This window comes from Barbus barbus, assembly GCF_936440315.1.
Source record: "Barbus barbus genome assembly, chromosome: 24".
Lineage (NCBI taxonomy): Eukaryota > Metazoa > Chordata > Actinopteri > Cypriniformes > Cyprinidae > Barbus > Barbus barbus.
In genome coordinates this window covers 17,216,146-17,240,273 of record NC_136752.1, presented here as the reverse complement: position 1 = coordinate 17,240,273, position 24,128 = coordinate 17,216,146, and the positions used below count along the sequence as shown (strand labels likewise).

Sequence of the window (24,128 nt, the reverse complement as noted above, 5' to 3'; positions counted from 1 at the left end):
TCATTTATTTGAAATCCCTTTTTTTATAACATTATAAATGTCCTCAACTGTCGCTTTTTATCAGTTCAATGCATCCTTGATTAATAAAAGCAATAATTTCTTTCAAAAATAAATCTTATGGACCAACAGCCAGAGTTATTAGATCACTAGTATTTTCACCAGCTAAAAATGGTTTTAAGTCAGTTATTTCTATCTTTTGCTGTTTCTTGAAGCAGCTTGGAGACATTGCCACAGTTCTTCTGGATTTATTCTGTCTCAGTTTGTTCTGTTTCTTCATGTCATTCCAGACAGACTGGATAATGATGAGATCAGATCTCTGTGTGGAGCACTGGCTGTTGTCAGACTCCTTGTGAAAACAAAGATCTCACTGGATTATTACAATTAATGGCAAAATGAATGTTTGGAAATGTAAACTGATATTTCCTACTGACACACTACAGCAAAAGATAGAATAACTGATTTAAAACCATTTTTCTGGTGATAATACTAGTGTTCTAATAAGTTTGGCCACCTGTGTGTGTGTGTCTATATATATATATATATGTATATATATATGCATGCATGCTGTGGTCCATAAGATTTGTTTTTGAAATAAATTATTTATTTTATTCATTAAGGATGCATACACACACTTTAACATTAATATATCATAATATATAATATATGTGTGTGTATGTATGTATGTATGTATGTATATATATATATATATATAAGTAAATGATGTAATAAATCAGCATGCATTGACCAATGTCTCTTGATTTCAGGTGGTACAGAAGGTCACTGTGGAGGTGGATGAGACTGGAGGGTCAGTGGCCGATGCCTCCAGCAATCTCTTTATAACCCCTCTTCCTCCCAGGCTCACTTTCAACCGACCCTTCATTTTTGTTGTCTACCATGAGGCCACACAATGCATCCTCTACATAGGACGTGTGGTTGACCCAACTAAGAACTAATTATGAATAGACAAATTACCAATGGTGTACTCGCAGTCTTATTCCTACTCATAGATTAACCTGTTGTTTTGCTGTAAAAAACAACTTAGAATTTAACATTTGTTTGTGTGATGTAACAAGTGTTTTTAATGTTTTAAAACAAAAGTATCAGTACAATACAATAACAGTACAATGTCTGATAAGAAAATAACTGTAAATGTATAGTGTTTTCTGAAATGGTTGATTAAGGAGATTTATTGATGGCGTGATGAAGTGTTAACCACACAGTATAATGTTACATATGACAAGTAACTTGTTTTTTTGTGCTTCTGGAGATTTGTCAGTATCAGCATAGTATTCTTATCAGCACTTTAACAGGCTGTTCAAATGCAACTCATTAAAGCACGTCATATTCAACATGAATTTTATTCATTGGGTACTAAGATGGTGGCGATAATCAATCAGGTGCTGGACATCACCAGGCACAATCTCATTAGTGGGATGGGATGGAGAGTTCCAAAACTCTTCAATCATAAAAATACATAGTGCTTCTTTTTCTCTTCGCCACTTCAAAAATATAAAACGGAGAATTTGCAAAACATGCTATAATACAAGAAACAAAATAATGAGGCAGTAAATTAAATACATTCAATTACTCCTCAACTCTCGTTTTCGTTTTATGACACATGGTGTGAGTTTTCGTGTGAAATAAGGCAGAGATGTATCGATGCAGACCTTAACTGATGCCCCAGCATATCTTAAGCCGTTTCTGGTATAGAAGAGAATGGACACATCAAAATGGAGGGACCCTGCTGCTGCAGAATGAAAAGTCTTGTAGAAAGGGGCTTTAAGTCAGAAGGCAAAGTGGTAATCACTCTCTCCCAGACTGCATTCCAAACGAATTCGACTTCCGCTGTCTGTCAGACACGAATAGAAAAACATCACAGAGGTCAAGATCAGTCTGGCTGAATCATTCCAGTTTATAATCATATAATGATTACACCCAAAATGTCCTGATTAATAAAAGGTTATAAGATTAAGATTAAACAGTACAGGATCACACTACGTACACAGAGAGCTTCCTAGACTGTGTGTCTTTATTCCCGTTACTCCGGTGATCCACAGAGCTGCTCGTGTTGCTGCGGATCAGGACGGGCATGGAGGATGATGCGGTGGGGGAGATTGATGAAGCAACATTAAAGTGGTGGGGTCGCAGGTTATCATCTGAAAAACAAACGAGTACAGGTAAACGACAGAAAGTTTGCGGCAAAGAGCACAAGTCATTATAATTCATGATGAAATTTCATTAGATACCATTTAATGGTAACATAGCACTCTTTCCCGATCCAGGGCAACTTCCTGAATCCTTCACTTTTCTAAAGAGAAAATAGTGTGTATAAATATGCTGTGTAACTGGTGATGGCAAATTCATGACAAAATCCAGACAGAACTCGGCTGGTGCAATCCACTGCAATAGCAGCATAAGAGCGATGAGATGATTATGTTACGTACAAGGATTTGTCTGGGTTTGTCATCTTAGGTGTCGTGGGATGACCGCTGAGGGAACGACTGCGAGCAAGTTTGGCCCTCCGCATCTCCTTACCTGCAAACATTATCAGTGTTGGGAAAATAAGCATCTTCCAATTCTCAAACCTTTAGAAGCTTTGTAAAAAAAAAATTGTTTTAATTAGGTTGGTAAAAAATTTTTTTTTTTGAAATAGGCCTGGTATTCACCAAGGCTGCATTTGATTAAAAATACAGTAACTGTTTTCTATTTTAATATATTTTAAAATGTAGTTTATTCCTGTGATGGCAAAGCTGAATTTTCAGCATCATTACTCCAGTCTTCAGTGTCACATGATTCTTCGGAAATCCTTCTAATATACTGATTTGCTGCTCGAGCATTTGCTGGTCTTCCTATTTATTCTTTGATAAATAGAAAGTAAAAAAAAAAAACTGCATTTATTTGTAATTTAAAAAATCTGTCAATTATGATCAATTTAATGCTTAATTGCTGTACTACTTTCTTTAAAAAGCAATTACTGACTACAAATTTTTGAATTGTAGTGTATATAGTAAAACAAATGTAATGTTTTTGTTATCCAGTTAACATTAATGTAATCAGGAAGCATGCTAACCAGCAGAAGAGGAGGATGTTGCTCCTGATGTAGATCCTGACATTCCTTTACTACCAGAGAGGCCTGACTTGCTGTCTCGTTCTGCATTACAAAAGCATTATAAACTAAACAAATAAACACCCACATACATTTGAGAAATGTACATATGTAAGCTAGTAAAACATCCAAAGTTAGAGAGAGGGAGCATGAATGAACGTCACTCACGTTTCTTCTCCGACTGTTTATCTCCAGCTAGTTTCGCCTCACTCTGCTGTCGTTCCAGCAGTTCCTATGTGTAACAAAACCACAAACACAACAGTAATGTTTAAAATTACATTTCTTAAATTTACACATAATGAAAATCCTATTGGTCTTTTCAGGCCCAAAAATGGCCAAATAAAATTGTTTTGGTGTAAAAAAAGAAAAAAAAAGCTTGCTACCATTATAAGTGTACTTGCTGTCTTCATAAACTGATTAAAAAGTGTAAATCGCTCACCATTTCAAGTAAAAGAGTCTCCTCCTTCTCCTTTTTCTGATCCAAAAGCTCTCTTTCATGCCTTTTATGATACTATAAATATAAAGAGTTATTTCATCACTAACCATGAAACAAAATCATCTCACAGTGTTCAGAAAAAGAAAAAATGCTGTATAAAAATGGTCAAATCAACTAAATGAAAAGGGTCAAAGTAACAGATCTTTAATACCGGCTCTGTTATGTCCATTTTGTCCAGCTCTAGAACTGTCTAAAAAAACATAAAACAGTTTAAGGATTTAATTACTTCTATTAATGACATTTTTCACATTTACTGTTTTAATAGGCAAAACAGTGGTTTAAGTTGATCATGAAAGCTGCTTGACGTAGAAGTAACTTCTCTGTAAGCTTTACTTCATACATGGAAGTAATTAGATAAAGTGACCACACTTTAATAAAGAGAGGCTCACCTTACGCAAAGTTACCACTACATCTTTGTCCTTCTCACGGCACAACAATTTCCGCACACAGAACTCCAGCTGCTGAAGTAGATGTTTGTCTGCTGGCTTGATGGTGGATCTCAGTTTGGGTAACATATAACAGAGCTTGTACCTGCCAGAATGTTTATTTTTGGTTGAATGAAAACAAACAAACAATAAGCAGTGATGTGTAAAAGCATTAGTCACGGCACAGTAAACAAGGACGCAATAACAGAAGTTAAAAAAAAAGTGAGCTATTCACCTGACATTGGCTACGGGGTCACTGACCAACTCAAGCGCTGGAATAAGGAAATGTTTGCAAAAATACGACTTGGAGAAGAGGTCTATTGTGATTTCACACAGGTCCAGATAGCGAAGCCTATTCCAGTAGCTTCTACCTTGAGCAAGGTCTTAAATTCAGAAGAGAGACGGTCCTGATTCACTGAATCCCATACACAAAAATGTAATATAAGCAGATCCTGCTTTTTTTACCTTGTTTTATTTTGTTGATTATCTCTTGCCGTTGTTCCTGTTTGCGGTTATAGCGCAAGAACACACATAACGTCCTGACAGCTTCCCGCTGGACTGGCAGAACATTCTAGAACAGCGTAAACGGAAGGACAGATTAAATATACAATTAAAATTGAGAGAATGTACAGGCAGGAGTGTGCGTGTAGAGGGTTTACATTGGTAGTGATGATGCTGAACATCCTCTGAAAGAAGCGGAAGTAGATCTGGTCTCCAGAGATGACACGGGGCAGACAGGAGTAGCACTGCAGGAGTTTCTCATGAACCCGCCAGTGCAGCGAGGAGGCCGCTTTCTGTTCTGCTGCTACCAAGGCAGGCACCAAGTCTGGTATATTCACCTGCTGTAAGGGTGAGAGTGAGACATACACTATTATTGCAACAGTTTGGGTCACTTTTTTTTTTTTGCAAATCAATTTTATTCAGCAAGGACACGTTAAATTGACCAAAAGTGACAGTAAAGTCTTTTACATTTGAACAAAAAATATTTGAAATGCTGTTCTTTTGAACTTTCTATTCATGAAAGAATCCAGAAAAAAATGTATCATGGTTTCCACAAAAATATTACACAGCACAACTATTTTCGACATTGATAAGAAAGTTTCATGAGCATCAAATCAGCATATTGCAATGAATTTTGAAGGATCATGTAACATTGAAGACTGGAGTAATGGCTGCTGAAATTTCAGCTTTGCCATCACAAGAATATGCTAAAATATATGTGACCCTAAACCACAAAACCTTAAGTCTTAAGTCGCTGGGGTATATTTGTAGCAATAGCCAAAAATTCATTGTATGGGTCAAAATTATTGATTTTTCTTTTATGCCAAAAAACATTAGGACATTAAGTGAGGATCATGTTCCATAAATGTCCTACTGTAAATATATCCCAACTTAATTTTTGATTAGTAATATGCATTGCTAAGAACTTCATTTGGACAAATTTAAAGGCGATTTTCTCAATATTTAGATTTTTTTTTGCACCCTCAGATTCCAGATTCACAAATAGTTGTATCTCGGCCTAATATTGTCCTATCCTAACAAACCATACATTAATGGAAAGCATATTTATTTAGCTTTCAGATGATGTGTAAATCTCAATTTCAGAAAATTGACCCTTATGACTGGTTTTGTGGTCCAGGGTCACATATTAAAATAGAACATTGTTATTTTCCAATGTAATACTATTTCGGTTTTTACCATATTTTTTCATCAAATAAATGCAGCATTGGTGAGCATAAAAGATTTCTTACAAAAACTTAAAAAATTCTTAACCAACCCAAAATTCTGAACATTAAGAGACTTCGATATATATTGAATATCATTTGATTCATTAGTAATTAGAAGTACTTAAAGCCTCATACTATCTGTGTTGTTTTATTAAGCTATGTTTGACAGTTATTGCCATTTTGCTAATAATTTTAATTAAAATATAAATAATTTTATTATAATTACATATTACTTAAAATATTTATGAAAATAATAATAAATTTAAGTAATATGTTAAGTAAATAGTAATTTTGTTTATTACTATTAGGACAATAATTATATTGCAGGTAAAACTAAAAGTTCAAAAGATCACAAAAAGTCACAAAAGAAAATTCTAACTATAAGCATTAAACAGTAAAGCAGGTACCTTGCTCTCAGGCCCTGCTCCCTCTCCTCTGGACGAGGCCAGCTCTAAAGTCTCTTGAAGATTGTTCAACAGAGCATCCAATACCTGCAGAGTCAAAAGCATTGCAAATCAACAAAGCCTTCTCATCATCAGATGTTTCAGAAACACATTTCTACCAACCCCAGGAAGGGATTCTAAAATTGGTTGGACAAGTTGGTGTGAGATCACTGACTATAATAGATAGTTTATAATGTTGGGTTTCCATCATCATTAATCATGAAAATCACTATGCCTGATGGCTTTGCACTATAGTGGATGCTAATGCAGTGTGTGACTAACACCGCTCAGATGATCATGACAGAATAAACAATACCACACTCTAGCCTTAGCTAGGGAGGTGCAATGCATTCATTCATCCTACACAGTTGCATGCAACCTCCGCAAAGACTCACACACTTGTGCACACAGCTTCATACACACACGTAGGCACGGTATGTCTGGCTCAATGAAGAATTTTTGGTAGTTTGGTGTTAAAGGTGATGCGTGTAGCGTTTTTAATGCTAAAACAGTTTTCAAATATAAAATCAAATTGTGATCTATTGTAAATGGGGGAGTTTTTGGAAAACCTGCCATTTTTTCCAATTCCATTTAAGTGATGCAAAAATTACACACTTTATCTTTAAGGTCTACAGGTACAGTAGTTCATTTTTGTTAATCTATTACAAAGACAGAACCAAATAATTTTATTTCTCTGCTTCACACACACTCCTGAAGGGAATTTCTTGCCTAAATAATGTGCATCCAAATACAAAAGTTACATAAGCTCCGTTGACTTTGCGAGGAGGGGGTTTTGAATGGTCAGACGTCTATTTGTTCAAGTGAACTCAGCGGTCAGTAGAGGTTCTGAGAAAGACCGAATCTTTCTGTGAAGAAAGTTGCCATGTCTCGCACAGCACAGTGTGGCAAGGAAATGACTGTGCTGACTGAAGCTGTCACAGACAGCTGAAAGCTCTTTTAATAAACAAACACACACACACACACACACACACACACACAAACCTTTGTTCAGGTCTCACCTCTAATGAGTCATCCTGCAGCAAAGTGATTAGCTCTTTGTGTATGTAATGCACATTTGGGCCCAGCAATTTGACCACCTAATGCAGAGGGATTAGAAAAGATGCTATTGTACATTCTGAACTGAGTCACTGCTACCTGTCAAAATGTGAGTCACATTGTGTACTATGACAAAAATATGTTTAAATGAGTTTCTGAGTTTGTACCTCATGGAAACCACCAGCTGCCGTCCTCCGTACTGAAATCTCAGGATCATGACAAAGACTTGAGAAGGTACGATATAATTCAGACAGAAAGTGGTTTGGATCGGCAAATAACACTATGGCCTGAAAATAAATACAGAGAAGAATATCTACAGACAAGACTCCAGACACACAGAAATATGCTTATAATAATTCAAGAAAGTCATCTTAAAATAAATATTTCAAATAAAAGCTGTTCTTTTGAACTTTCCATTAATCAAGAATCCTGAAAAAAATATCATGGGTTCCACAAAAATATTAAGCAGCACAACGGTTTTCAACACTGATAATAATAATAATTTTTTCCAAATCAAAATCAGCATATTAGAATGATTTCTGATGGATCATGTGACACTTAAGACTGGAATCATGGCTGCTTTGTCATCACAGGAATAAATAACATTTTCAAATACATTCAAATAGAAAGCAGATAAATTGTAATGATATTTTACAGTACTACTGTTTTTACTGTATTTTTGATGTAGTATGATGTCTACTATGGTAATGTAGTTCAGACAAAAATAAAATCTATAGTTTTTTATATATACAATATATTAAAAGAACTAGTAACGTGAAGCTCCAAAACAACATAATAGAAACACTACAAAGTATTATACAGTGGGGGGAAAAAATTATTTGTCCCCCTGCTGATTTTGTACATTTGCCCACTGACAAATTATCAGTCTATACTTTTCATGGTAGGTTTATTTGAACAGTGAGAGACAAAATAACAACAACAAAAAATCCAGAAAAACAGTTAAAAAAATTATAAATTGATTGGCATTTTAATGAGTGAAATAAGTATTTGACCCCTTCGCAAAACATGACTTGGTGGCAAAACCCTTGTTGGCAATCACAGAGGTCAGATGTTTCTTGAAGTTGGCCACCAGGTTTGCACACATCTCAGGAGGGATTTTGTCCCACTTCTCTTTGCAGAGCCTCTCCAAGTCATTAAGGTTTCGAGGCTGACGTTTGGCAACTCGAACCTTCAGCTCCCTCCACAGATCTTCTATGGGATTAAGGTTTGGAGACTGGCTAGGCCACTCCTCCTCCTCTTCCAAACACAGAGAGTTGAGTTGATGCCAAAGAGCTCGATTTTGGTCTCATCTGACCACAACACTTTCACCCAGTTCTCCTCTGAATCATTCAGATGTTCATTGGCAAACTTCAAACGGGCCTGTACATGTGTTTTCTTGAGCAGGGGGACCTTGCGGGACACTGTAGGATTTCAGTCCTTCACGGCGTAGTGTGTTACAAATTGTTTTCTTGGTGACTAGGGTCCCAGCTTCCTTGAGATCATTGACAAGATCCTCCCATGTAATTCTGGGCTGATTCCTCACCGTTCTCATGATCATTGAAACTCCACGAGATGAGATATTGCATGGAGCCCCAGTCCGAGGGAGATTGACAGTTATTTTGTGTTTCTTCCATTTGCGAATAATCGCACCAACTGTTGTCACCTTCTCACCAAGCTGCTTGGCGATGGACTTGAAGTCCATTCCAGCCTTGTGTAGGTCTACAATCTTGTCCCTGACATCCTTGGACAGCTCTTTGGTCTTGGCCATGGTGGAGAGTTTGGAATCTGATTGATCGATTGCTTCTGTGGACAGGTGTCTTTTATAAAGGTAACAAACTGAGATTAGGAGCACTCCCTTTAAGAGGTTTTTCTGGATTTTTTGTTGTTATTCTGTCTCTCACTGTTCAAATAAATCTACCATTAAAATTATAGACTGATCATTTCTTCGTCAGTGGGCAAACATACAAAATCATCAGGGGATCAAATATGTTTCCCCCACTGTATAAGTGGACCATTTAACTATGTTTCAGTTTGCTATATTTCAAGTGTTCCGAAATACAAGAGGAACAGAATAAAATTTAATTTGCACCAAAAAAAAAATTACTGAAAGAAGCCCATTGGAAGAAAACAACATCAGTGAATAACAACATATATGTTCCATTTCATCATGCTTTTGTGTCCCTCTTAAAAAGCGACTTAGACATAACTTTCAGCCACTTACATCTCAGACTTTTCGCAAACTTATTCTGAGTGACTGCAGCTATATATAACCACACTAACAACAAAGGACCACTTCAGACATTGATGATGGAGCAGACAGAGGTCTAATTTCCTCAAATGAGCTGTTGAGCTATTCTAGAAGACTTTGGCTCCACTGACAGACGTTAAAAATAGATAACAGTGTCGGAAAATATTGGTTGGCCAAAAGGCCTTCAAATCAAAATTATTCTGAAAAAAATCAACTTTCCAAACAAGCAATGCAAAACAAAAGCATTTATTAAGACTTACAATAAACTGCAAAGCAGTTTTGTTTAGACTTCAGACAGAAACACATATAGATGCAAGGCAGGGAAACTCACAGGAAAGTTGTAGGCACAGTTCCTGCGCACTAGGGCGTATTTGTTCTCCAGCTCCAAGGGGTAGGGCTGGCTCTCACAATGCCCATTTTCATGCTGCAAACCCAGACAGCACAACTTCTTATAAAACTCCAGAAACCAGAGGTGCTGCTCATCAGTAAAAGACTCTGTTCAAATAAGAGATACAAAAATCCATGACTCATGGACTGTAATCCTAAAACATTTCAGAAAGACGTAAAAAGGAAGCGGACAGTCACCTGAGAGCCCATGACAAAGCTTTCCATACTGGAAGGACAAGGAGGCCAGCACTGCCTCATCCCCTTTGAAGCATTTTTCACAGAATGCCTTCACCAAGGGAAATATGACACAAGACCTGTCATCTATGAAAAATGGTGAGAGAAAAGAGGGGAGGGTGAGAGGATGACAGAGAAGAGTGTAAGACAAGTGTCATCATCTTTTCACAAAGGAGCCACATGCCAGTATCTGAATCTGATGTCCCAGCATGCAAAATAAAGCACTTAAGATATGGAAATAAAAAGAAGCAGTGTCTGATGATATGAGCAGGTATGCAGCATGTGATTCAAACAGTACTCTGTGAAATAATAGGAAGTACAAATGTTTTCACACCTCTCTGTTTCTCTGTAATTTAACTGCATTTCAGATTGTCTGACATCCACAGCAGAAAAGCTGATATTAACATTGGTAATATCCCTTAAAGCAAGACACTACATAGATACCACCATACCTCCCCAGTTGATTAATAACAGTATACAAAGTTGATTAATAACAGTATACAAAGTTAAATGTGTATTTTGGATGTTTTCTTTCCATTAGGCTTAATGAAGAAAAGCAAAATAGCCTAAAATTTCAATTCAACCAGTGCATTAAAAAACAAACAATTTTACTTGTAGAATTACATTAAAAAATGAGCTTCATTTTTGTTAAAGATACTCAAACAAAGAATACCAACTACATATTTATCCACATATGAAGAGTATTTTTATTAAATTACTAATTAACGGTTGTCATTTCTGTTTTAATAAAACAACTAACATGAGAATCAAATTCATTCAATAAAAACACTGAGAGACTTACCACTGTCAAACATTTCTAAGAGGTTGATGATGGTGTCAAAAGCTGCCAGTCTCACAGTACTGGCTTCATCTTGGGCCAGCTCAACCAGTTCAGGGAGCACTTCAACCTTAGTGTGGTCCAGCCTGGGAACAAGCAAATATAGACAAACTTGTCTTATGATCCATATGATAAAGTACACATAAATGTTTAGTGGAGATGTTATTTCAAACAGAATATCCCAAAGTGCTTAAGTTTAAGCATCAGTCTGTCACTTTGTGAAAAACTTGCATCCCTTGGTTTAAATATATGGGAGAAAAACAATGTCTCACATTCAAAACAAGTGGCAAAAACAAATACTCATAAACTAAAACATGCATATAAAAACAAACACTATACATGTTATTTAAAATTGAAATGATACAATATACTCTGTTTTTCTATCTAATGTCTTTGAGCCAATGTCAGTACTCTTCCATATAGGATTAAGTCATTTAGATTTGGCAGCATTAGATATTCAAATAACAAAATGTTCTTTTTAACGAAAGCTCTCCTTCATATCTTTTTACCCAATTCCCCTGGTGATGTTCTCCAGCTGGCGGCACATGCAGGCGCGCACCTCGTACTCTACGTCCTGGCATAAGGACCTGATCAGTGGCAAAAGGTCTTTCTTCACTCTGCAGAGAGAAGCCATGGTAGACATTTTAAGTCAGCAAATAACCAACACATAGTGTATTTTAAAACTTTTCATCTTAAACGTGATTACTTTAAAAAGAAAATTAGGAATATCATATAATGCGTTCCTATCCTCTTAATTGATTGGTAAAGTGGCATTTCCACTGTAGAACTCACATTGATGACTCAAACTTGCCAACAACCTTTCCTAAGATACGACAGCTGGCCAGACGTGCCGGGACAGACTGGGAGAGCTGATGTTTCGATAATAGAGGACTCAGAATCTGTGCAAACAATCAATCAAAGCAAACTGAATTTTAATTCACACTAATATCTGATTTCTATGTTATATCCCATCATGGGTTTAAAAATGACAGACAGGAAAAATACTGCGGCTGTCATTACCTCTTGCCTGATAGTTTCCTTTGGTAAAGCATCAATTGCCGACAGCAACGTCTCCAACCAAGCATTGCTGACCACTATTAAAAATAAAGATATGGTATCTGATTGTGCCCTTGACATGCGGAAATATGCATATTTCACTACAATTCAAAAGCTTGGGCTCTGTAAAATTAAAAGCAATTTTAAGCAATGTTTTTGAAAGAAGCTTATCCAGGGTTGCATTTATTTGATCAACAGTAACTAGTATTGTGAAATATTATTACAATTTACAATAACCCTTTTATATTTTAAAATAACATTTTTCCTGTGAAGGCAAAGCTGAATTTTCAGCAGCCATAAATCTAGTCTTCAGTGTCGCATGATTCTTCAGAAATCATTTTGATATGCTAATTTGGTGCTCAAGAAACATTTCTTATTAATATAAAAACAGTTGTGTTGCTTTTTTGAAAACCATGGCATATTTCTTAAGGATTCTTTTATAAACAGAAATAAAATAACATTTATTTAAAATAGAAATCTTACAAAACATTATGTCTTTACTGTCACATTTAATCAATTGAATGCATCCTTACTGAATAAAGCCCCCCCAAAAGGACCACACTGACCCCATATTTTGCCCCCCAAAAAAGGACCGCACTGACCCCATATTTTTGCACAGTAGTGTTTGTTAAACTGCATTTCACTCACAAGACTGCAAATAATAAGGACTCATCAAATTTATTGTATATACTTTCTACAGGTGCTCTACAAGCTTTCTCAAAAAATGGTAACCTGTGTCCCTGTGGTCGAGATTTAGGAGAACTATCTGCAAGATTGAGTGGGTGTGTGTCTGGATGAGGACAATGTCATCTTGGAGAACGGTCAGGAAAGATCCTGCTGCGGCGAGCTGCATATCCGCCCCAGCTACATGGAGCACTTCCTGTTGGGTAGAAGAAGGAGCTCTGTATTATCATTCACAAACAGCACATACTGTACCAAGAAGTCATGGAAGGAATTTAACAACAAAAAGCAATAAATGAAATACTGTTTTGCCTACCCTGACTTTTGGCACCACCCTGCGAAAGGTCTCTGCTGGGTTCTGACGCACCAGGATTGGCAGGTTGATGATCACGCTGGCCCGTTGGACATCCTCACCAGAACTGAACGATATAGAAATATGGCTGGTGATATAAATAACATGGTTGAAGTTCTGCTGTATTTCAGACGTTTTCAGAAGTCTGACATTTATCTTATTTTATGTACTACATTCATGTACCACATTTATTTTAATTATGCAGTCTCCTGAAGACATGCACTTGTTCATTTATTAGATTCCACAGTCTTGATGCTCAATTGCTTGTATTCATAGTTGTCACGTGACATCACACACTTACAGAAACGCTCACCTAAAGGGCTAAACAAGGATTTCCTCTACTGACCACCAGTTATTTTTATGAGGTTTATGTTAAGTAGTAATATAGTAAGACAGGGATATTTAAAGGGCCAACTCAGTATAAACCTTATTGATGATGCATACTGTGTACAGGCAAGCACAGAATGCATCAGAATATAAAGGCAATGTGCTAAGTTTCACATGAAATGTTTTCCCATAGCAAAGCATTATAAAGAAAACACAACCGTTTAGCACACTGCGTTCATATTCAGAGCTCATCTGCTTGCCTGTATAAAGTACACATCATCAGTAAGGTGTATACTGAATTTGGCCTTTATATATCACTGTTTTATATGCACTTTAAGTGTTTTCATATTACATGTTATGCTGTTTTTAATTGAAATGATGCGGTGGGTGTTTTATATGTATTGCAAATGGCCAAAACTTGCATTTTGTTCACATATCTTTTATCCTTTTGAGAGATGATCTAAATATTTGTGGATTGGAAACAGATGGAAAATTGACAGGCTTGTGCTGCAGTTCTATGGGTGTTTTGCCCGCCAGGTCTTCGAGCCAGTCCGGTCCTTGTAATGACAGCCCTGTTTTAGCTTCTTTTATTCAACTGTATCCTTAAAAAAGGGCTACATTCACAAAAATGTTCTTAAGAAAATTCTTAATATATATTCTCATAAAAAAGTTTGTGAGAATGTTTCTGTGCAATTTTTGAAAAATTCCAAAGAAATTTTCTTCAGAATATATTTTTTCTTAGAAAGAATATTGAATGCTGCTGAAAATAATATTCTAATTATATAATTGAAAAATGAGGTCCCTATTTGACTCTTATGGGGTGGTTACTGAAATTCTAATTCAGCAAATAGTCAAGTCACGAATAATAATGACTAATGTTTTTTTGTTTGTTTGTTTTTTGCATTATTCAAATATGTAAATGTCCTTGTCCACATTAAGTTTTTGGAATGTTTTTGTTTTCAAAAATAGCAAACCTATAAGATATTTTCCCCATTAGAACAATAGGTAACTATGGTAACCGAGAACTGTTTTTATTCACAAGTGGGCGGAGACTCCTTGCTGACTGTATGAATAAGGAAATTAGAAAACATTGATTTACATTTAGGGAACATTTGATTTATAGGACAATGAACCAATCCTCGTCTTCAGATGCAAGGTCAATACTTGGATTAATTAAAACAACTTGTGTTGGCTTGTTTTCTTGTATGTATATTACGGTAGGTTTCTTTGTACTAGTTAACACTTGTTTCGCATTTGGTCAGGAAGCACTTCTTTCCTATTCTAGCAGATGATGCCCTAGTTGCATGCTTGCCATCTGTTGATCACAATGGTCTCTTATGTGAAGCCAAAGCACATAATGGTTTTGCTTTGTTTCACAGAACTAATCGTTGCCTGGGTTACGTACATATGTGTGGGGCGGAGCTATCAAAATAGGGGCAAGAGCCTTTTGGGGTAGGGGCGTGTTTGTTTTGGTGATTTCAAATATCAACATTGGCTACCAGAAATCGCTTACCCCACCTTTAATTGCCTTAAAAAAAAAGACAATAAATCAAACAAGCTATTTTATTCTACATGAGGCAGATCACTCTCACAGTGGCCACCAACTTGAGATCACATGACCAGCAGATTTTAAGAATTCAAATTGCACTAATAAACAAATGTTTACGCCAACACGTCAGTATAATGTCTGAGAACTATTGACTATAGGAAAAAAAGAGAGCACAACAGAATCATGACCTTTAATTACTACCTTTAATTTTCTTTTTAAAGATTTTAGCCATTTTATTTTGGATGAAATGTGCAAGTAGCCATAAATGTGAAGGAAACGCCTACATGCTCAGATTATTTATAGAACCATTGTGCTGTAGTTGTTTTTACCATTGAAGCAGAACCCTCTAAAGCTTAGTGCAGCTGAACCTCCTAGACGTTCTCTCTGAACACTCTTGTGTCTATCAGTCTCTCATGTGTGCTGTTGTTCTAAATAATGAACCATAAACAGGTATTCATTACTTTTTCAGGGATAGGTTGTCCTCCTGTGTCCTTTGTTGGCAGACGGTTATTTAATAACCAAGAAACAGCCTGACCTGCTGCCAAGTTTGTCTAAGAAGAGAGTAATGCAGTCATGCTTTGTGCACTTTTTGAATATGGTCAATAATGTGCTGCACCTCAGCAAAGCCTGTGTTTATACTCTAAATGACAGAGGGACCATGAAGAGAGAAGAGCAGCTGCCATCTATACGAAGACGAAAGACATAATCAGCTAACGACCAGGTGCTGAATGGTTTGGAAACGCAATCCCACTGCCGTGAGCCTCGAGTCTCTGTTTGCTCCGACCAGGTCCTAGCTGGAAAGTGGTCAGAAAGTAAAAAGAGCTACGCTCGCATTTGTAATTAGATTTCCCTGGTGAGTGAACGAAACACAATGGCCTCAGCCTATAAGAACATTTTATTGCATTTAGAAGTTGCTTTTTCATAGCTCAAGAGACCTCATGGAGATTTCAGATATGCTTCTTGTAAAATTAAGAGAAATAAAAAAGAAAAAAAGAAACAAATTAGATAATTGGTAACATACTAAATGGAGCTATAAAATTAAATGAACAGAGCAAAATTATGAAAGTGGGGAACACTGGCTTCGATCATTTGATTTAGGAAGAATCTAGTGAAGAATGATTGAGTTCTTAATGAAATCTATGATTGCTGATTGCAGACTTTGGCAAATCTGATTCTCTAGAGGAAACTAATGTGAGATTACATCTGTCTATTTCTCTGAAATAATCTGAAAACCAAAATGGAAAACAAGTCTCAGTTTTTTCTCCATTTATCTCATTGCTGTCTAGGAAAAACACAATCTTCTTTCCTATGGAAGGTTATATGACAAAATATGTTTAGAAAGGCTCATTTTGGAAACAATTTACCTTGTGTTTGGAATCTTTGAAAAGGGACCAGTAAAGCAATTCACATCAAACCCTGGCTGAGCTCAAGTGTCTCGAGTTTCTACACAAAGTTTGGAAAGAGAGAGAATCGGAGAAAGCAACATGCAGTGGCAAAAAGTGACACACTGTTTCAATTCTCCCCCTCCAAAAGAAATGAGTCGGCAGTTGATTGTTGAGCCAGCAGGACTGTAATGAAACCTAAACAAAGCCCACTTAGTAATTAGTTTACATTTGGCAGCCTCTCTAATCCTTCCAACCCCAACAGGGCCAATGATGATGCTGGGAAGAAAGTGAAGAGCACAGGCTGTTTGCAGTCTGTCTGTGAACAATCATTTCATTCCCTACAAATGACACTTTCTTCTATTATGCACATCCTTCATTCCATAATGCTCTTAAAGAAATATCAATGTTTTGAAGACTGACAAATTCATGTAAAAATCATCAAAAATGTTTTAATGAACGTCAATATAGATCATGTAATTACAGACATCTACCAGCAGGGGTACTGGGGCCATGCTAACCAAACACCTGGAGTGTACAGTACAATACCCTAACAGAGTCATTACAACAAACACGTCCTGACACAAACAACAAAGGGCATGTCTTACAGTAAAACCCTGCCGCCTCATCAGTATGACTCTCAGCAAGAGCAGTGACGCATTCAGTACTGTTCCTGACATCAGCACACCAGAATGGAAAAATCTCCCACTGAGCCTCATCTAAACTCGCAGTACCTAAAAGTTGGTAGCAGCAACTTCTCTGGCCAAGTCTTACTTTATCAGAGGCAGTGAGTGTTTACCTGCTACTCGAACTGACTGAAATGCACAGTTCCAGAGTAATCTCTTATTGCAGCATAGTGTATCATATTTGCAACGCCCATATTTTTGCAAGGCATGCAAAGCATTTGAAATGTAAAAAGCATTGTGTATTAGGCCGTCATGTAAACCTGAGAATTGGGTATTCTGAAGGGTTACTTGATATCAGTGTGGATTATTCAAGGCAAGCTTTATAATTGAGAAGAATTACAAAGTTGTCACAGACAACAAACAACTTGACAATGTTGATACACTGAAATATGATATTGGTTTATACAATTCAAAATGAATAGGTGTGCAAACTGTTAAAAATGTCTCACTAAGATGGCACCACGTTTGCGTAACCATAATCTATGAGGTGTCTGCACATCAGAAACACCTCCTCTTTTAATCATTTATCCATTTCTTAACAAGCACTATCTTTCCTGTCATCTTACAGATGCTCTGGCAGTCTGCTGTTTACGTGCCAAATGACAGCGAACAGGGAAAATTAAATTGTTCTCAGAACTAGTTTGCCACCCGAGGGAGTCGGCTGTGGACCGACTCTGGGACTTAATTAGCACAAGCAAGGTTTTATAGGTTAAAGATGGACAAAATCAGACCTTCAAAAAAGGGAAGTGTCTGAGTTTTGGGTCAAAAAGCAAAATAAGAAATAGTTTAGATATTTGGTCCAAGCATTTTCATCTCTGTATAGCATGGAAGTAAACAGCATGTAATCAGATAACAGGTCAACTGCTGATATGTTATTCTAGTAGCAAGAAATATATCATGGACTGGGGAACAAGAACTTAATAGAGAGAGCTGGACCATAGAAACTGACTCCATAAATGTCAAAAACAATGGTGTTCCAACTAGACTGATGATGTGAAAATATGTCTATATACTAACTGAGAATTCACACAGCAAAAAAAGTGAACGGCAAGGTTGTGGTTTGATTTTCAGGGAATGCAAGGACTGATAGAAATGTAGTCGCTTTGGATAAAAATGTCTGCCAAACAGATAAATGAAAATCTATTAATATGTATATACAGTATACACTCAAAAAGATTTATGTATTTGAATTGCATATAAATTTTCCATCCACAGTTTTAGCATCAATAAACTAATGCTATTAATGTGATGCATATTTGTTCAGTTATATACAGTATATGTTTATACATTTATCATCAATAATATATTCTAATTGTCTAGCCATATTTTATCCATGTAATTGTTCTCAAAAATATGTTGAAACAGATTTGTTGATTCTATTTCAATACAAGCATTTTAAAAACATGATTATTTAGATAAATTCAAATAAATGCAAAAAAATGTATTAATAAAACCATGCCATTATATTTTTTGAGTGCAGAAATTTTAACTGTTTCATTTACAGTATATATGACTGACAAATATGAATCACATTAGGTTTTCTTGTTTGTTAGTTAGAACGGCGTAATCTAAATGAATGAAAATCATATGCAATTCAAATACATAAATATTACATTCAGACCTATATTAGACCTCTAAACATGATAAACCACTGTTACGGATGCTGTGCGGAACAAGGAGCGCACGACGAGAATAGACAATAACACTTTCTTTTAATCAAGAATCCAGGAGCAGAATACATTCAAGGGAGTGCACACACATCAATAATAGAGACAATAACCGACGGTGAGACTAACAAAGACAGGAACTTATAAAGGGGCAGATAATTGGGAAGGACAGGTGTACACAATGACTAATTAAACTGAACTAGGACACAGGGGAAAACAGAAAACCCGACATGGAACAGTCACAAAAAACCCAACATGTAACATATCGCCCCCTCCCGGCAAGGCGTGGCCTCACGCCGTAACGTAACAACTGAGGAGGGCGGGTGGGGGATCTGGAGGAGGGTGTGGAACCGGAGGGTGGCAGGGAATAAACATAAGAGAGTCCAAACAATAAGTCCATGGGGGAGTGGAGGGTGGGAGGAGCCAAGGGGGAGCCAGGAACAGGAGGAGCCAGATGACGACCCAGGCCACAGTCCAGATGGTGGCCCACGGGGAGCCGACGGAGGGAGGAGCCATGGTGGAGGAGGGACCGCCGACTCCATGGGGCCGACCAACGGCGGCGGAGCAGGTGGTGGTGGAGCCCGAGGTGGAGACAGAGAGCCGAAGAGCCAGGGTGACGCCGAAGATCCGGAGGTCCAAGGCGGAGCAGATGTCTTCGGCGACCTCGGCGCAGGCGGAGATCCGGATGGCCGCGGCGGAGCCGGAGCGACAGAGGACATAGGTGGAGCAGGAGGGAAGGAGGAGCCCAACGGAGCCGGAGGGACGAAGGGACGGGGCGCAGCCCAAGGAGAGTAGTCCTGAGGTGCAGGTAGGGGGACGACTGACCAATGCGGAGCCGGAAGGACGAGGGAGCCCGGTGGAGCTGGTGGGTAGACGGGATCCGGTGGAGCCGAGGGAGCTTGAAGGCATGGTGGAGCCGCAGGGTCGCCGGACTGAGGCGGAGTCTGGGTCTCGGAGGCTGAGGGCGGAGACGAGGGATCCTCCAGACTCAACGCCAACAGAGCTGGAGGTCGGCAGACCCGCGGCGAACCCACGCCACAGATGGTGAGCTGAGGGTGAGCAGAGGGGCTGACGAACTCAGGCGATGAGGGTGTTGGAGTAGGAACCAGATCAATGAGAGGCGGTGGGAGAGGGAGGTCGGGTGGGATAATTTCCCAGAAGTTCAATACAGGAGCTGGCTTAGGGATGATCGTGTCAGAGTGGAAGTCAATGAGGTTACCCAGGTCCAATTCATGCTCACCCTCAGCGGTGGCGCCGTGGGCGGGGCGTTCCATCGCCCCCGCGATCTCCACAACTTTCTCCACCGTCGGATGCACTGCCGGCTCTCGCACCTGGTCAGACGTTTGGGGCTCGGGCTCCGGGACGATCGGCAGCTCTGTCGCTCCTGATGGCGATGGCTCAACGACCGCGGCAGGCTCTGGCTCTCCGTCTGCGGTGGGCTCGGGCAGCTCCGCGCTGCGGGGTGGTAGTGGACTGGGCGCTGGGTCCCGAGTGGGGCTGGTGTCATTCTCTGCGAGGTCCACGGTGAGATGCGATTTGCAAGACACCAGCACCCACTCGATAAAGGCGGCGAGGCTCTCTCGAGGACCGTCCCCGGACAACTGCCCACGTGTGGTGTTGTTCAGTCCAGCTTCGTAGAACGAGCAGAGGCAGTAGTCCGGGAAGTGTGTTAAGTTGGCCAGGAATAAAAAATCCTCTGTGTGGTCCTCGAGAGAGCGATCCCCCTGTTCCAACAGGAGGACGAGGACACCGGGATCCATAATAAAAAATAAAAAACTTGGCAAAAACCGGAAAAATAAAACGGGGGAAAAACGCCGCAAACTTGCTGTTTTGGTCGGTTATTATGTTACGGATGCTGTGCGGAACAAGGAGCGCACGACGAGAATAGACAATAACACTTTCTTTTAATCAAGAATCCAGGAGCAGAATACATTCAAGGGAGTGCACACACATCAATAATAGAGACAATAACCGACGGTGAGACTAACAAAGACAGGAACTTATAAAGGGGCAGATAATTGGGAAGGACAGGTGTACACAATGACTAATTAAACTGAACTAGGACACAGGGGAAAACAGAAAACCCGACATCGAACAGTCACAAAAAACCCAACATGTAACAACCACTTTTAAGATACAATTTTCCTGAAGTACCCTTTTGTATTGGTTTATGTTCTCTTAATGCTCATAAACAGGTATAAAAACAAAACAAACTATACTGTATAAATAAAATCTCGTCATTAAAAGTGTCCCCTCTATTATAACTTTTGTTCATTGTTCAGCTTGAAATGTTCTTAAAGTTTTTAAACTTGTCTAAAACTCGACTAAAACAAAGTTTAACCGAGGATATACTGATGTTCATTTGCTAACTATAAAGTGATGATACTGTAAAATTAGACAAACCCTAGATGTGCAGATTCTAGGTAAATCTGATAAAATTGTAACTCCGTCTTCTTAGTAATCAGCACCATATCTATTCAACTTTAATGATCAGATAACACTATATCACTGCTAAACCTGCATCAGAGCGACAGGAACATTGAAACTTTAGAGTGGTGACTCCCTGAAGTCCTACGAGATAAGCATGCAGTAAGCTAGCTCTACCTAGATATCAGTGAGTATTCAAAAGATCCATTATTCATAAGACTAGTACAGCAGCGATGACACCGCCTGCCCTGACCCACTGAGCTGGATGTTCTGTGCCAGTCAGCAAGCATTGAGAAGTTGTTGTGCGGTCAGCTTACCCTGGATACACATCTGGCTAAACAGTTGCAGCCAACAATGCTGGCGGGGGTAAACAGTTTCCAGAGTGTCAAGTGGAAAGAAAAAGTAATGAGCACAACTGATTTCAATCTGGAACCCATAGACTTGACTAATGATGCAAAGCATGGCATAGTTTTAACTAGAAACAAAACTGTCAACCCTAGAGGCCTTGGCCTCCTACCTGAAAATGAGATGATGCGGCTTAAGAGGTTTATGTTTGAATCTTGTTCAAGTGATATCTTTTTTAAGAGAAATAAAAATGGCACCTGTTTGTCAATAAATGTATAGTGGTAATATTATATTATGTAAACGATTTAAGTGGAAGAATCTATCCATCCAATCAACAACCAAGTCCCTCCCATGCATATTTTTTTGATAATATTGTAACTCTGATGTATGTCACAATATGGAAGAAATGATCTGACACTTCTACCATCGCATCACAGCTTTAAAGAATTCAGAAGTAGTCTTTTTTCAAGCTGATGAACGATAAAACATTGACAACCAATCAGAATGCACATGACTTTAAAGAACTCAAGCATTTAAGACGACATGCAGCTCGCGCTTATAATAAAAAGAAGGTTGTCGATAACTGGTATAGATGTATCGTTACAGTTTGTATTCCTGGTGTGAACTGGCTTTTAATCTAGCAAACTTGGACCTAACCATTTAAAAACTAACAAACCAAGCCCTAAAAAAAATTACAAAATAGATCAGTCATAGTGGCACTACCACAAATGGGTCATATTTTACCTGAGAAGGTAGACTGCTCGCTCTATGTCATTCAGATCTTCATCCACAGTGAGCTTGTCAATCTCTTCTGCAGTCTGCAAATGGTGGAAACAAGACAAACAGCTATGAAACCTGGCCTTGCTATCAGCACTTTACAAAAAACACAGAGCTCTAAAAAAGAAGGAAGCAAAAGTCATTAGCATAAAATGTTGAGCTTCTCCATAGCAAAGACGAAAATCTGCAAAAGTTGTGCATCTTAAATAAAGAACGGCCAGTAATTGGGCAAGATACCATTACAGATGACTCAGCCAAATATGTGAGGAGGCTGCAGGGAGGCAGGATGCGAGGCAAGAGGGACTGCGTGGGAAGAGATAGTGTGGGGGACGGGAGCCATGTGTGGGTGCCTAGTCTATTACTTTAGGGCTCTCAGAGCCACGATGCTTTTCTTTGGAACCTCCCCATTAAAAAAAAGATAAGGGACAGAAAACACCCGCCCCCTCTGTAGACGTTGCATTATTCCCGCGACCCGCATACGTGATGCTGAGAGATGAGAGAGTATCCTTGCTCAACTTCACTGCTGCCAGGTACATGATTGCAGAGACGCCCAACACGACGTTCACACAGCTCCATGCGAATGCAACCGCTTTACGTGAAGGAATTCGCGGTAGTGATAGGAATAACGTTCTGGTTTGAAGTGGAAATCCTCTATTCCGCAGTGTGAGGCGCGAAAACGAGGAGGCGAAGCGGTGATGCGGACAGCTGACAGAAACTGCGTCACTCAGCAGACTGAAGTGGGCAACCCCGGTCCTTCCATAAGGATGCTAGTACAGTAGTTACTACTTCAAATAAAGATAATAGAGTGTACGACGCGATAATGTAGAATAAACAGTCGTGGTGCGCGCAACAAAATAAGCGTGAATGTTTTCTGTTTTAGTCTTTCCCTGAAGAAATCAGCTGAGCGCCCAAAAGATTCCTCCGCTCTTAAGATAGCCTACAGCAAGCATTCAATCATTAAATGCCTCATTGTTACAGTTTTCGTTAAGCAGCTAAAGAGAACTATACAAAGCAAATATTTAGCAGAGAAGAAAATATTAAACATACCTTCAGGCTCCTGCGTATGGGTCTCTCGATGAAAGTAAGATCCTGCAGGTCATCTATCTCTCCAAACAAACTGGACTGGCTCGGCGTCATTTTCCTGACAAACATCTGTCCTAAGTGTCTTAGTCAATGTGTCAGACGCGGGTGTCAAAGTCCTGTCATTATTGTGGCTACTTTGACAGTGAATGACTGATGTGATGTCTTTGATGAAGAGAGGACAGTCCTCCCACGACAAACGCGTCCCACTGATTGCAAAGCTGGATCTATCACTAATTTATTTGCGTGGTGTTCAATTGTTTGTGCGGTTTCTACACGCGCTTTCAGCTGACGCGCGTGCGCTGACGGCACGTAGTAAGGGATTCCTGCGATAAAAGTGTTTCTTACTTTCCGAGAAAAAGATGGATTCGTTTTCCCACTGGAGCAGCTCGAGATGTCGAGTGCTTGTCGTCACCGCGTGCTGGTGGTCAAAAATGAAATCCTTCCCCCGCTAATGATAAGAACCATCCAGATATGGCTGTTGTCATATGAAGAAAATATCCCTGATATTCCTCAATGGAAGCGCGCAGTAAACTACATTTGCAGGTTAACCTGGTCACATACCTGTTCGCCTGCCTGCCTCGGTTGGCGTAAGCTCGCTAATAATACGACAACAAAGTTGAAAAAAATGGCCTGTCGAAAAAACTCCTCTCGAGAAAGCCGTGCATTTTGTCAAGTTTATGCTCACCTCAAGTAATCCTCTGTAAATCTAGCTCAAATGGCAACACGGATCGTTTCATAAAAGCTACGTCTTTTATATTGTGGATGTGCTAGCAAGCAGGAATATTCAAACCACGCAAACGCACTGCACCAACTAAACTGGTTTCCATGGAGACAGC

At 38.9% G+C, this 24,128-nt stretch overlaps 2 protein-coding genes across 3 annotated transcripts in view; one reads left to right on the top strand and one right to left on the bottom strand.

The window, feature by feature from the left end:
- Window positions 1–1,593, top strand: part of serpina10a (serpin peptidase inhibitor, clade A (alpha-1 antiproteinase, antitrypsin), member 10a) — a 7,825-nt gene extending 6,232 nt beyond the window's left edge. For both annotated transcript variants that reach the window (XM_079375896.1, XM_079375895.1), the window contains exon 6: window positions 765–1,593. In XM_079375896.1, the coding sequence (XP_079232022.1) occupies window positions 765–953 (189 nt within the window). In that variant the 3' untranslated portion in view covers window positions 954–1,593. The remainder of the gene's footprint in view (window positions 1–764) is intronic.
- On the bottom strand, window positions 1,059–24,128 carry ppp4r4 (protein phosphatase 4, regulatory subunit 4). The gene is made up of 25 exons (XM_079375894.1): window positions 23,257–24,128; window positions 22,177–22,250; window positions 13,014–13,116; window positions 12,749–12,896; window positions 11,981–12,054; window positions 11,753–11,859; window positions 11,470–11,577; window positions 10,925–11,046; window positions 10,087–10,209; window positions 9,833–9,996; window positions 7,421–7,540; window positions 7,217–7,294; window positions 6,162–6,245; window positions 4,687–4,869; window positions 4,493–4,598; window positions 4,263–4,410; window positions 3,992–4,133; window positions 3,754–3,792; window positions 3,546–3,617; window positions 3,275–3,338; window positions 3,071–3,151; window positions 2,445–2,535; window positions 2,247–2,308; window positions 2,003–2,156; window positions 1,059–1,849 (listed from the first exon to the last, which is right to left on the bottom strand). Exons 1-25 carry the CDS (start codon window positions 23,359–23,361, stop codon window positions 1,804–1,806), a joined length of 2,598 nt encoding a protein of 865 aa, XP_079232020.1. The 5' UTR covers window positions 23,362–24,128; the 3' UTR covers window positions 1,059–1,803.